The 14,110-nt window shown below is 36.1% G+C and overlaps 1 protein-coding gene across 1 annotated transcript in view; it reads right to left on the bottom strand.

The window, feature by feature from the left end:
* LOC136813030 (fibrillin-1-like) overlaps window positions 1-14,110 on the bottom strand; it is a 54,268-nt gene that overhangs the window by 17,067 nt on the left and 23,091 nt on the right. The window contains 21 exon segments of the mRNA XM_067069540.1: window positions 257-436; window positions 1,274-1,411; window positions 1,717-1,872; window positions 2,498-2,587; window positions 3,451-3,615; window positions 3,942-4,061; window positions 4,645-4,842; window positions 5,589-5,756; window positions 6,855-6,983; window positions 7,120-7,242; window positions 7,877-8,002; window positions 8,484-8,635; window positions 9,077-9,173; window positions 9,496-9,618; window positions 9,932-10,063; window positions 10,739-10,861; window positions 11,407-11,532; window positions 11,985-12,122; window positions 12,433-12,594; window positions 13,101-13,256; window positions 13,712-13,864. Of these exon segments, the coding sequence (XP_066925641.1) occupies window positions 257-436; window positions 1,274-1,411; window positions 1,717-1,872; window positions 2,498-2,587; window positions 3,451-3,615; window positions 3,942-4,061; window positions 4,645-4,842; window positions 5,589-5,756; window positions 6,855-6,983; window positions 7,120-7,242; window positions 7,877-8,002; window positions 8,484-8,635; window positions 9,077-9,173; window positions 9,496-9,618; window positions 9,932-10,063; window positions 10,739-10,861; window positions 11,407-11,532; window positions 11,985-12,122; window positions 12,433-12,594; window positions 13,101-13,256; window positions 13,712-13,864 (2,955 nt within the window).

Genomic DNA, 14,110 nt, shown 5'->3' with positions numbered 1-14,110 from the left:
TAAAAAATTGTTCTTTTAAATAAAAAAGCGTGTATACTGAGACCTGGAAAGTTTTATATGGCAAACAGCTACCCTTCTTGGTCTTTCAATTCTGTACAATCTTAAAGCAAATTTACAGCTACTAAATTTTGATCCTGAGTAGAAAAGAACATTTTTTTCAATAGTTTTGAGAGCAGCTTTTGATTTCTTTAAAGGATAATAATGAGCAAAAAACAAATGGACATTTTCAGTGGCCTTCATGAGAAACGTCGTTTACCTGGGCCAGTAGTAGGTGCAACAGTGGTTTTCAAATTTTCCTTCGCTTTTTCATTTTCCTCGACAATCTTTTTGTTTTCTTCAATAGTTTCATTGATTTTCTTGAGGACCGTCGTGTCGTTCGTGACTCCAATGGGGACGACTTTTTTATCATCGTTACAAACTAAAGCTCTGTAAGCGGCTAAAGAAAGAAGATCGAAAGTTCAGGGTAGAGTAGGAAGTGTGGAGGGGGGGGTTCATGAACACCAAAATACAAATGCGACTTTGTCAGACTGTCAGACCCGTACGCACTTATTTAATGCTTTCCTCTTCTGAACGAGGGCAAGTTTGACTTTCAGGCGATTTTAATAGAAAACATGTACATTTTACACCTTACAGCATTTACTCTCGGGTACCTAATAGCCGGGGGGTTGGAATAAGCGGGGGGGGGGGTTGGAAAAAAATCTCCAAACTTAATAAGCGGGGGGGGGGGGTTGGAATAAAAATGTCCTGTGTGGAAAATTTTTGAAAATGAGGCTAATACAGCTGAATTAGGACAAAAAGGAAACTTTCAAAAACATTTTCCCAAAAATTAATTAGCGGGGGGGACGGCTATTAAGTACCCGAGAGTAATAAAAATACGTCCTCTTCTTTAAGAATGTAGTTACACTTTTTTTGCTAACCACTCTCAAGTGAATTATATAAGTGAATAATATACTTATTACTCTGAGATGGTTCTACATGGTGAATGGTAGGAAAGAAAGTCCACACAGTCAAAGGGAATTAAAGTTTTGCAGTAGCGTAGCCAAGAGTAGCCAGTGCCTTCCCACAAACCAAATGTTTTCTTTGTCTAACAGGCTAAGCCAAGAGGGGTGCAAAATTTGTGTAGGAGAGCAGATTTTATGACACGGCAATTATTTTTTATATTATGAATAAATAATTACTGTGTCATAAAAATCTACTCTCCTACACAAATCTTGCGCCCCTCCTTTCTACGCTACTGGTTTTGAATAAACTTATCATAACAATTTTCATGTACCTTCTCCTTTGATAGGACATGGGAAGCAGTTTCCGAAAGAATATTCAGGTTGTTCGCAACAGCATGAAGATTTGGAGATGTTACCAGATGAAGACAAACAGAATTGATCCAAGTAACAGCTCTCGTATGTTGCAACGGCTGGAAGTAAAAAATAACATAGATAGCTGAAAATATTATTATACACGAAGGCTTGATATTTTTGCGTGGATAACCAAGAAATCTAAAATTTACAGAAGTCTACCTATCGATTTCACAATAGTCATGATCAATAAGTATTCATTATAAAATCAATCCTCCAAAACAAATAAAAAGTTCCATCTTAATTTGAAAGTTACCTTACATTACGATAATAGCGGATTTCTCGTTAACCTTGTCAAACCTCGGAAACCTCTAAACGTTGAAATTTAAGCAACATTTGTGAAGCGGGCAAATTTTGGTTTTACCTTTACACCTTTCACCTCCAGTTACTTTGACAACTTCAAAACCTTCGTTACATTCGCATCTGAAACTACCATCATCTGTATCAATACATTTTCCATTCTCACACAAAATTCCTTCAGCTACTGCTTTGCAAACACTATTCGTCTCTTTGATGACGACTGCAAGAAAAAAAGATCCAGAATAAAGACTACAAACATTCACAAGATAATCAGAGAAATATCCATTTATGTTTCAGTATTAAAGGTTCCAACTGTAGGACTCATTCAGCAACTGATCAGATTTTAAACGAATTGAATTTTAAGTTCCCGTACACCGGGGCCTTCCGATTCTGTCGACTGAAAAGCTAAAACAGTCGGAACCACTACATAGAAATGGCAACTATTGCCTTAACGAAAGAAACCCACCGGGTAATCGCTTCTTAATTCTACTTTCCCCATTCCCAATTAAAAACTTCCCTATTTGGAAATTTTTTCTCGATCGGGAAACAAAAATCTGCTTTGTTTACAAAATTTTATTTCACCGTTTGGGAACGATGAAAAGTTCTTGACCAAAACGGGAAACAGAAAAGTGATGAAATTTTCAATCTGGAAACAGTTTTCTTTTCGGGTTATTTTCACCTTCCCGTTCGGGAAGTATTTCCCGTTAAGGCAATAGTTGCCATTTCCATGTAGTGGTTCCGACTGCTAAAAGGTGGATTGTTGGCTTTTTTTCTTATAAGCCAACATTAAATGCTCAGTATTATGCTTTAATAAACTATGACAGAACAAGTAAACAAAGTTTTACCTGGTTTTTCAGTGGGTTTGACAACTTTTCCTTCAGTGGTTTCTCTTTCCTTCTCCTTGGGTTTTCCAATACACAAAGCATTATGGGCATCTTAAAACGAAAAGAATCGATAAATATTTAAAGGTTTTCTTTTTACATAAGTGTTTCCGTTTCATATCAGAGACATATTTCATATCAGGACAGTGTCTTGCTATTGTTATATTATGCTGATATAAACAAAGAAATGTTTTTCTTTTCCTCTTTCTGAATAATCTTGCTCCACATCCGTGTCAATTCAATGTTAAAAAGCTTGTGAATTAAAATGGACGTGTAAGCAAACGATATCACTCTTATTTAAAAAGAAAACCTTTAAATAAGTATTTTGTCGCTCTTGTGTTCAGAACATAAAAACAGATTTTCTTTTAACAATATTTCAATCTTTAGCAGATCTTTATCAAGTTTCTTTTGTCGTTCTTGTGTATTTATTAGATTACCCAGCCGAAAAATTGGGTTCAACAACGGATGCATTGTTTGAAAACTTGGAACATGTGCTTTGATAGTCGTTCAGCTGGTTTTAAACACAACAAACAATAGTAACTTAACTGTGTCACCAGTCAAAGTCAAAGAAGGGGGGTCGAAGAATAAGGACATGGGATCTCTAATGTTACATTAAATGTAAAAGTGCTGGTAATTTAATTTAAATCTATAGTAATGCTTCACACATCTACATTATCGATATTCGATCGTCTATTACAGAAATCTCCCTAAAATTCGAACTAATTCTCACGCAAAACTCATAAAAATGCTCTTTATATTTCGATTACTTCTGTAATTCGAAGAAGCAAGATTCCCTATTAGAGTTTGAAGTAGCGTCAGAAATTCAATTTCTATACCAGCTAGAACACAAAAAGGTTGTTCCAGCGTCAGATGAACGTTGAAAGAACGTTATGTGTCATTTCTATGATCGAACTTACCTTCATTTTCACGAAGTGGACATGCTTCACAACTATCACCATATTTAGCACCTTCAAAAGATGGTGAACAGCAACAGTATTTTTTGTCTGCTTCTTGCTTCAAAGCAACTGAACAGTTACCAGCCGGGTTCACTGATGGTACGTAACATTGATACTTTCGGAAATCTACAAAGAAAAGTATAATTTTTAGTTCTCACAATGGGACATTCCATTTTATATCAACACAGGGGGTGGATGAACGTTGCCAGGGCTGGAAATTTAATGGAATTGCCTAACATCTATAAAGTATGGGCTTTGAAAAAAAAAACAGTCATCGATATAAATTGCAAAGCTAAATATATCATATCTCAAAAACTAAAGAAACCTTTTGGAGGAGAAATATTAAGCAGATATTCGATTTTTCACGTTGAATACATGGTTTATCGTTCACCAATTAGCAGAAAATTAATCCGAATGAGAAAGCATTTTATAAGGAAATGTATGAAACTAACCTTTGCAGAAGTTGTTCACGTTTGTATAACCATCTTCACATTCGCAAATATGTGAGCCTTGCGTGTTCGTACATTTGCCACCTTCTCCGCATTTGTAGGGAGTGTCACACTCGTCAATATCTGAGAGATAGAATTGGACATAAAAGTAGACTGGAGTCGTTTATAATGCGTGTAATACAGTAGTATAGGCGTTATATGATAATACGATTATTGTTACGGAATTTAGTAGTTTGTATAAACTAAAGTTGTCCCCTCCATTACTTTTTGCTTTATTTCTACTCTGTATAATTAGTCGTCTAGCTTGCTAGACTAGTGATATCGGTGTAGAGTGCAGAATCAGTGTAGAAATTTTTAAGGAGAGTTTATAGAGGGGAAACTTGCACTTGTAAATGCCCCATGCATTTTAAGTTCAAAAATAGAGTTTATTTTATTTTTGTTGTTTGTTACCCAGTTAGACTTAAATCAAGCTATTTAGGAAGAACATATTCGGCTAGCGTATACGCAATTTGCATTTCAAATTCAAACGGACTCTTTCATAATGGCGGATTTCCTACTAGTTTTCCGTAACTTGACCAAGCCTGAAAATTTCAAAAAATTATAGAAAGGCATGGTCCTGGGTGGTCTCGATATCAAAAAAATCAATCTCAAGTAACTTTCAAGCAGTAAGTAACCTATAAGGTGTCTGTAGGTAAAATTTTCTTACCATTGCACTGTCTGGTGAATTTATTGTAAAAATAACCAGTAGGGCAATCACAAGACAGTCCATCTTTTCCATTGCTATCACAACGGCCACCGGTACAATAGTTTTTAAACAGTTTACAACTGTCAATCTTTTTTATCATTGTTGTGTTTTCATTGGTGACTGTACCAGGTCCTCCTGGACATAACGACTTGAATTCAGCTATTAGAGATAGAGTAAAAAAGTTTGCTTGTGTTCACTACAGATGTAATGACCATTTTCAGTAAGGCTACAATTGACTGATTTTTTAATTCAGCTACAAAACAGTTTTAAATACATAAAAATTCAAGTCGAAGGGTTAGCTAGAGTTGATGGTAGATTAGCTTTAAAAGTCTAACCTTGAGGTGATCTTTTTAATCAACCCTTCAGTTCGACTCCTGGTATTATAATATACAGGGTCAATTGTATACATAGAATTCGATGATAGAAATACCGTTATAAAGATATGCACAATAAACGCTCAAAGAAAATCTAAATACTTCTAAGCTGGCAAATTTAGCTCCGAAAACTGAAGTGAAAGGAAGATAATGACCATGAAATTTTGAGTAATGTACTTTTAGATGTTTTTTGAGATGAAGATATTTTAAATAATTAAAGTGAAGGGAATAAGATAAGGCGAAAATAAAAAAATGTAGTGTTTCCGGAAACCGGCCGGGTGAAAAATAATTTTCTGACCTGGCCGCAGACTTTGTTAGTAGTTGATACATTAGTATTCAAGGCTTAATTCATACTGTTTACAGTACATAAAAGTTATCTTCAAAGTTATATTTCAATGATCTTAAGTTATATAAAATAGCAAAAAATTAACCTTTTCCGGCCGGCCGCATGAGAGCTTTTTTCCTTCACCCGCATTCTGGAAACACTACATTTTTTTAAATTTTCGCCTAATGATATAATTTTGCTTCTACCTTGATTGTCTTCGGCTGATGGACATTTTTCACAAACACCATTTGCATTGTCTACCCAACCAGCAATACCATGGTTATCTACACAACAACACTCTTGTTTCATCACTGGCTTTTCAATCAAATCATTGCCTTCACAGTTGTTACTCAAGCAGGTACCCATTCGCATATCTTAGGAAAATAAAAAATCGAACATCTCAAGTTTTACGCATTTTCAGGTACCTTGTCAAAGGACCTGACAGTATTTGACAGCAAAGGCCTGGAAGAGAGACCTGACATCAAAGGACAGGAAAGGGAATTCGTTTGTCATGATACTCGACTGCTGGGGAGCATTCATCGGAGAAAGAATTGTATCAGTGACTTTAGGAGAATACATGCAAAATAACAAGAGGTTTTATGGACTCAAAACACCCAATTTATAAGAAAATTGCACTGAAATTACTGCCTAAAATTTGAAGTTAAGAACATTTTAAGAATATTTTTAGGCTTAAGCTCAAAAAGTTAAGAACAATTGAAGGCTGCAAAAATTCTGAATGTTCTTATAAAAGAAAGATGAATTCAATATGAATAATTTGAGTTTGAAAACCGTCTGAGATTGAGAAACTCGAGTGACTAAAGCAATAAAGTTCACTATTTTGAGACAGAAAAGAATGTCCACGGCTACGGTAAGGTCCCGAATATTAGGGAGGGTCCGAATAAATGTGTGTAAAAGGGGGTCGAATAAAAGGGAAGGGTCCGATATTGTACCTTTAAAAAACCCCCAAAATAAGGTACTCTTGTCTCCCGAATAGACGGGGGGGGGGTCCGAATAAACAGGGGGTAGGAAAATTTTCTAAATTCTAATAAGCGGGGGAGATGGAATAATAGGGGGGGGGGGGTAATATGAAGACATAATTTTTTCAACTGGTATCAATTTCAACAACAAAAAATAGATTTTAGCAAATGAACACGTAAAATAAGAACCAATACTAACAAAAAGGGAAATTTAACAAGTTCAAGGTCTATCTACACTGTGATAAAATTGTTAATTATTCGAATTTAATTAGCAGGGGGGGTCTTAATAAGAGCGGGGGGATGGATTTTTTTCTCTTAACAATTAGCGGGGGGGGCGTCTATTCGGGAGACAAGAGTACCCAGCTTGTTCGGCTGAATAATTTTTTCAAAATAAATAAACCTAATAAGGGGGTCCCAATAAGAGTTGGAGAGGGGTCCGAAAAGTTTTCGAAAATTGATAAGCGTTTATTGGGACCGTAGAGTAGCAATACATACCAATGCATCCGGTTTCGTTCATATTTGGCATGAATCCTTTGGATTTATCACACAAACATTTGTACATGCCCATCATGTTCTTACAAACACCGTTTGGACACATTCCTGTTGTTTTACACTCGTTCACATCTGTTAAACGAAGAAATAAACATCATATTAGTAATGTGGATGGTCAATGACAGGAAGTGTTTTATCGTTAAAACAGGACAAGAAAGCTTATTTTATTACACGAAATATTCTAACATTAATCCATGGTCAAACTTACCAACACACTGTTGTTTGTTTCTACTTGGTTGGAATCCATTGTCACACTCGCACATGAAACTTCCTTCCAAATTTCGACATGTTCCGTGGTCACACACGTCTTCTTCAATACACTCGTTCTTGTCTGTCAAAATATCGAAAAATAAAAAGTTTGTTTATGGGTATTTTCGAGGGCATTAAGCAAGTAAAAAGTAGCGTAGACAAGAGAAGCGCAAAATTTGTGTAGGAGAGCAGATTTTTATGACACGGAAATCATTTTTACATATTATGAATATATAATTACTGTGTCATAAAAATCTGCTCTTCTACACAAATTTTGCATCCCTCCTGTCTACGCTACTGAGTAAAAGACCACAACTTTTTTTCAGATAACTTAAATATGACAAACAATAGTCCTCGACCAAATAAGCATAAATATTGAATAATATTAGAAGTGGTTATCTCTCAGAAATCGAGCTAGGTAGATTGCTCAGCGATTCCAGGCTTGAGCCCTGAACTGAGGTTGCTTTAAGAATGTGTAGTGTGTAGTGCAAAAATGCTCCCGTCAATTCAAAGAAATGTATAGAAAGTTTAGAGATTTTAAAAGCTTTTTTCACACATATTCCAAGTCATACAACAAGTAAATGACGCTAGGGAGACTTGATTTTTCACACATAAAAGAGACAAGCGTTTTAACATTCCAACCCGGCTGAGACGTTTTATGGATGTCAGTGACGCTAGATGGACGTTGAAAAGACGTCATGCGTATGCCAACTTACCGATACAGTTCTTTCCATCTTGAGACGATTTGTAACCTTCAGGACAATCGCAAACAAAAGCACCCTGTGTATTCATACATTTTCCTGGTTGACATAGAGTTCGGTCTTCTGAGCATTCGTTGGTATCTGGAGAAATGGTTTAATAGAAGAATTAATAAAGTTCCTTTTTTTATTCTAGCTTCCTTTAACTAATGTTACATTCAGACACCTAAGTTTTTTCTTATTTTACTTCGTGTACAGTGTGTCCCAAAAAAAGCGGACACATTTTTATCTATAAAAGCAAATCCTCAAAAACTCATTACCTAAACGGGGCTAAGAATAATTGAAATAAGATTACAAATTGTTCAGCCTTTTTGGAACACATCGTATATTTTAAAGATCTACGGGGAAGTCGAACCAATTTAGGTGTGATGAATGCTACCTCACACTCATGAAAGTAATAGTTAATTCACTTTGAAAAGTTGTGTAGCGATGTAGATTTTACTTTGTGTAATTTCTATGTACAGAAAAGGCGAAATGTCTCCCCCTCACTGGTAAAAGTAACTCTTGCTAGTAACACTATTTCCCATTGTAACACGATCGATTAAAGAAACAAAAAAGTGCTTACCAATGCAAATTTCTCCATCTCCATGGAAACCATCTTTGCAACGGCAAGTATAATTTCCAATATTGTTGATACATTCAGCGTCAGCGGAGCAAAGTGAAAGACCTGTTAGGCATTCGTTCACATCCTCGCAGTAGAAACCATTCCCTTCGAAACTGAAAGAAAAATAAAGAATGGAAATCATAATATATGTATTCGTAATGTATTCCAGAAATAGTCTGCACACCTTATGATGAGTACGTGTGACGTCCAGGGTGGTCTGGAAAATAAAAAGTCCAGAGAGTTCTGGTTTTTCGAGTGTGAAAATCTAGGGTGGTCAGTAAAATAAGATTGAAAATCCAGGGTGGTAAAAAAAATGAGGTTGAAAATCCAGGGTAGTCAATAAAATGAGATTGAAAATCCAGTGGGCAACCTTTCCCTAGCAAGACCTCCTCAGCATAGAAATGTATGGTATAAAGTAGGCCCAGCCTGATGAAGCTATTTACATTTTATATATTAAGAGGTATGCTAGGAATAGCAAGAAGAAAGAAAAGAGTCTTACTTAGAATGGATGGAAGAAAAGAGATTCAGAGAGAAGGAGGAGAATGAAAACCTACCCAGTTTTACATCGGCAAGTGAATGAACCGACATTGTTATTACAATAAGCATCAGGGTGGCATCCTCCTTGTGGCTTCTCTTTACATTCGTCAATATCTGAAAATAAAAGAAGAAGAAGACAGTTTAGCTCAATCTAGTAGCGAGTGTGTACGTGTCTGTGTTTTCTTGCGACGCAGACCAGGACTTCTGGTAGTTGAAAAATAAGCTTTGGAAAGTTACGAAGTTCCGTGAGTAAACACAAAATTTTCCGTACCTTTAGAAACAAACCCTTTCCGATCTCATGTCGGTTATCCCGGGATAAATAGCGGAAAGATTCCGGGAAAGCAACAAGATCTTAGTGCGGAAATGGGAAGCTTAATCAAAGCTTTAAAGTTTTAAAGTTTCTTGACTAAACTAAAACATGAATGGCTAAACTTACCGAAACACATCATCATAGCACGATCCAATCGATGGCCTTCAAAACATCGACATTCATAAGAACCAGCTGTGTTCACACATTGTCCACCATCACCGCAAGCGTTCGGTAAAATCAAACATTCATCTAAAGAGAAACAAAAGAGTTAACTCCACCATCACCGCAAGCGTTCTTTTTCTAAATTGCTAACCATTGGACATTATGAACAGAGATGAATCAGAAACCTTCAATAGGGTGTAAATTCAAATGTTTATGGGTGGGAATTCACCAAGGGGGATTTTCGGGTAGGATTTTTCCGGGGGAACCAGGAAATCTTTCATGTATATACCTTAAAGCCGATTTTCTGACTCTCGCATAAAATTGCGAAAATTTTTTATAGTGACCAGAGCCAATGCAATATCTTACAATATGCAATAGATTTAAAAATACTTGTATGTACCTTCATCTACGCATGCTCTTGAATCAGGTGATGCACGGTAACCAGGGTTACAAGTACAAACATAAGAACCAATCAGATTGTCGCATTTGTTTCCAGCACCACATGGCGCGAATCGGTCACATTCGTCAACGTCTAAAGAATTCAAATCAAAAAGTATAATGAAAGTCTTGTAGCATCGCTTAAAAATGATCAACGAAAATAGCAACTCGTAAAATAATATACAGTGAAATAACTCGGACCTCTTTAACTTTAATGTCTCTTTAATCCAAATAAGTTTTCTGTTTCCTTCAGTTAACAATGCCCTATAAACCTTACTCCATAGCTCGAAATTAACTTGTACGTGTATTCGAGTTGTGGAGACCCAGCTGGCACACAACGTTGTTTCAACGTCCATCTAACGTTATATGGACGTTGTGAACGTTAGAAAAACGTTGAAAACGTTGAAACAACGTTGTGTGCCAGCTGGGGACTCCACTGTATCATTCATTAGACACAGTCAATCAACAGATACTTTTGGGAAATATGAAATGAGTTCTTCGTCGAAGAAGGCTTTTTAATCGAATAAAAACTTTATTGTTTCTTTAGGTGCACCAATAGTATGAGGTGTAGCGTTCATTAACTTGAATATAATGCATTTGACCTTATTTGACCCTTTTGAATACAAATCTTGATCCCATATCAGGCTTTTTATGGGTCTCGTGGTGCTTTAAAATACAGGCCTGGCAAACGTGCCGCAAAGACGATTTTCTAAAGAATACGCCATGGATTGGTTTGTTGTATTTGCCGAATTTGAATGCACCGACTTACCTCTGCATGTTCGTCTATCAGCATTCAATTCATAACCTGGTCGGCAACCGCAAAGATAACTACCACCAGTGTTTTCACAACTATATTCGCAGCCTCCGTTGTCTGTGTCGCATTCGTTCACATCTAGAAGAGAGAAGTAGGGAGTAAGTTTCAAGGCTAGGGTTGTTTAAGGTTTGACCTTTGATAGTGTGAAATCTAACGACAATCTATTTGTTATTTGGGTTGATGGTCGTATTGAATCAAAATTGCTATGAATCATGATATACACCACTACACTGTCTTCACGAAATTGTGTAACTTCTCATTAGGATATGGCAATGTCTTCTTCTGACATTACGTCACTTCTAAGTCAGCTAATTGGTTTCAAATGACAGATTGGGTTGAAAACGTAGTAGAGAGAGAGATGCACCATCCCTGCATGGGGAATTGGTATTAAGATAAAACCTATGAAATCATAGCACTCAAAATGGTGCATAGTAGCGTAGTCAAGAGAAAGGCGCAAAATTTGTGTAGGAGAGCAGATTTTTATGGGATTATAATGATCTTTTAAAACCATGAATAGATAATTACAATGTCATAAAAATCTGTTCTCCTACACAAATTTTGCGGCCCTCTTGGCTACGCTACTGGTACATATTATGGATATTCAAAAAAACATGATCACTTACCGATGCATTGCTTCATATCCCGTGATTCTCGGTATCCTTTGTTGCATATACATTGGTATCCAGCACGGAAGTTCTGGCATCGACCGTTCGGACAAATGTTTGGGTTTTCAGCACATTCGTCAATGTCTAGAATTGAATGAATATTGAGTTGTTTAAGATAGCAGCTAAAAAGGTATTTGCTATCACGTAGAGATGGATAGTTGAAAACAGGAATTTTTAAAACTTGTTCATCTACTTTTTTAGAATAGATCTTATCGGAGTTTTTGATTTTTCTAAAAAAGCGATGTATTGTGGGATTGTTTCGGGAGTATAACAATAGAAATCTCTAAGGAAATAAGAAAATTCTTGAAGGAAATTCTATTGTAATATTCCCGAAACAATCCCACAATGCTTCGCTTTTTTTAGAAAAATCTATTAGACTGGAAGAGAAGCAGAGAATTTCGAATAGATGCAATAAGTATAATAAGTGAAGCGAAATTACATTAGAAAGGGAGCACGTGTCAAGAAATTTGTCTCGATTAATTTGAAAAGTTTTGAAGATTGACACAAAAACGTGATTAATAATCGAGGCAACAAACCTTCACAAGCAGCATCTTCACCCATCGTTCTCAAACCATCGGGACAAATACATTTGTATGAGCCGGGCGTGTTTTCACATCTTCCGCCCGAACATGGGAAACGCCCGTTCTTCAAGGTCATCTTACATTCATCAATATCTATAAAAGAATTATTTAAACGTAAATTTCAAAATCCTAGTACACCAGAAGGCTTGTTATTTGGCCAGAAATTCTGAAAAATCTTCAACAGGACTGCCGGCGATATAGAAGCGAATTTATATATCGGAGGATATAGAAGGCGACGGTACTAAGTCGATGCAAAACAAAGTCGATAGTTGATGTAAGGCTCTCTATTTCGCCTTTGCTCACATAAACAGACGACGGTATTTTGGTGCTTTTAGGAGGGAGGAGAGCAAAATGGACCCACTTATAAACTCGCATTTGTCGATGGAGGAGAGCAAAAACTTACCAATACACATCTCCATCATGGGTGCATTTCGATATCCTTCAAAACATTTACATTGGAATGATCCTTCAGTGTTAATACATTTTCCTGGTCCACAAATTCCTTTCGAAATAGAACATTCGTCAACATCGATACACATGGTTCCACTAGCGTCCGTATGGAATCCTGAGATGAGAATTTTTAAAAGGTTGGTTTTCTACAAGATAAAATAAGTCTGCTTTTGCTTTATTTTACTAGTCTATCTTTTACCTATCTCAAACTTATACTCCTTTATTTTAGAAGTTTATTAAGTTCAGACAAAAAGCTAAAAGCTCAGACACACTCTTTGTACATAGACAAGCGATGGGCAAAGATTCTTCAAGGAGAGTAACACCCCTAACGCAACACCACATTTATTGAATGAGTTTGGTTTGCTACAAACATCTACAACAAGAAAATATGAACAACCTTTTAACGCTGGGAAAACCTAACGCACTTGTTATGCATCGAAAAGATTTCAAAATTCAAAAAAGAAGCTGTCCGCTATTAAAGTCAGCTTAGATTAAGCATGATATTCCTTGGATAAAGCTACTCGCATCAAAATTATAGACAGTCAAGATGATATTAGTATAGAAGCTGGGGAATATGGCAAGATTTAGAAGGGCGAGTTATGATAGTCATTAGAAACGTACCAGTTTTGCATTCACATTTAGCTTTTCCATCTTCAGTTTCGATACATTTTCCATTCTTACACATTCCTTTCAATTCGCATTCTTTCATTCCTGAAGTTCCTCCGTCTGTTTCATTTCGTGCACCCACGGATGAATCACAAAGTTCTTTGTGTTCAGCTACAAAAAGAATGACATTTTTTCTAAAACTTTGCTGGAACAAAGATTTTTTTGTAGTGGTCTTTCAAAAAGGTTTCTAAGGATATCAGATATCTAGGGAACGTCACTTTCCATTCCAAATGTTATTTTGTGTTAACCTTTTCATCAAACAATTTGATGAACAACTGTAAATATTCGATGTTACCTTATATATTACTAGTCATTTTATTAACACGAATTGAAAAATTTCGTGTTAATAAAAATCCCCTTGATTAAAACCAGCCATGGTGTCCTTGAAAAAGCAAATAAGTTGAATACTTGCCTAGTAATATTCGTGTGATAACTTGAAAAAGTCTCTAATAGTACAAATCCACAATTGGAAGATTATATATGAAAAACAATAGAATCTTAAGCATACAATACTGAATCTTACTAAGAGGCAGACATTTTCCTAACAAAAACAACATGAACGTTACCTGAGTTTGTAAGTGGGCAGATTTCACAGGGTGATCCCCAGGCTCTTCCGAAGGATGAACAACAACAATTCATTTTGCTGAAGTTCTCTTCTTCCATGGCCATACCACACACGTCACGTGACACTTCACGGTAACATAATCCAGTGCGCATGTCTGATAGTGATAGAAAACATTGAGTGAAACTTCATGTTTATTCAAGTATCCCAAACGTTTTAACTCTCTGGGAACATAAATTTTGGAAACCTATCGTATGACCCGTCAACTTTTATCTAATGATCTAAACTGATCGGTATGACCTTATTTAGGGAAAACCTTTTCCTTCCACTAACAAAAACATTGAAAATAAAAAGCTTGTTAAATGCCTTATCCAGATGATAGCTGGCGGATTATACTTACAGA

This window comes from Clytia hemisphaerica, unplaced genomic scaffold (assembly GCF_902728285.1).
Source record: "Clytia hemisphaerica strain Z4C2 unplaced genomic scaffold, Clytia hemisphaerica genome assembly, whole genome shotgun sequence".
Taxonomy (NCBI): domain Eukaryota; kingdom Metazoa; phylum Cnidaria; class Hydrozoa; order Leptothecata; family Clytiidae; genus Clytia; species Clytia hemisphaerica.
Note: the sequence above shows the minus strand (reverse complement) of the source record. Positions and strands in the feature narration are given on the sequence as shown.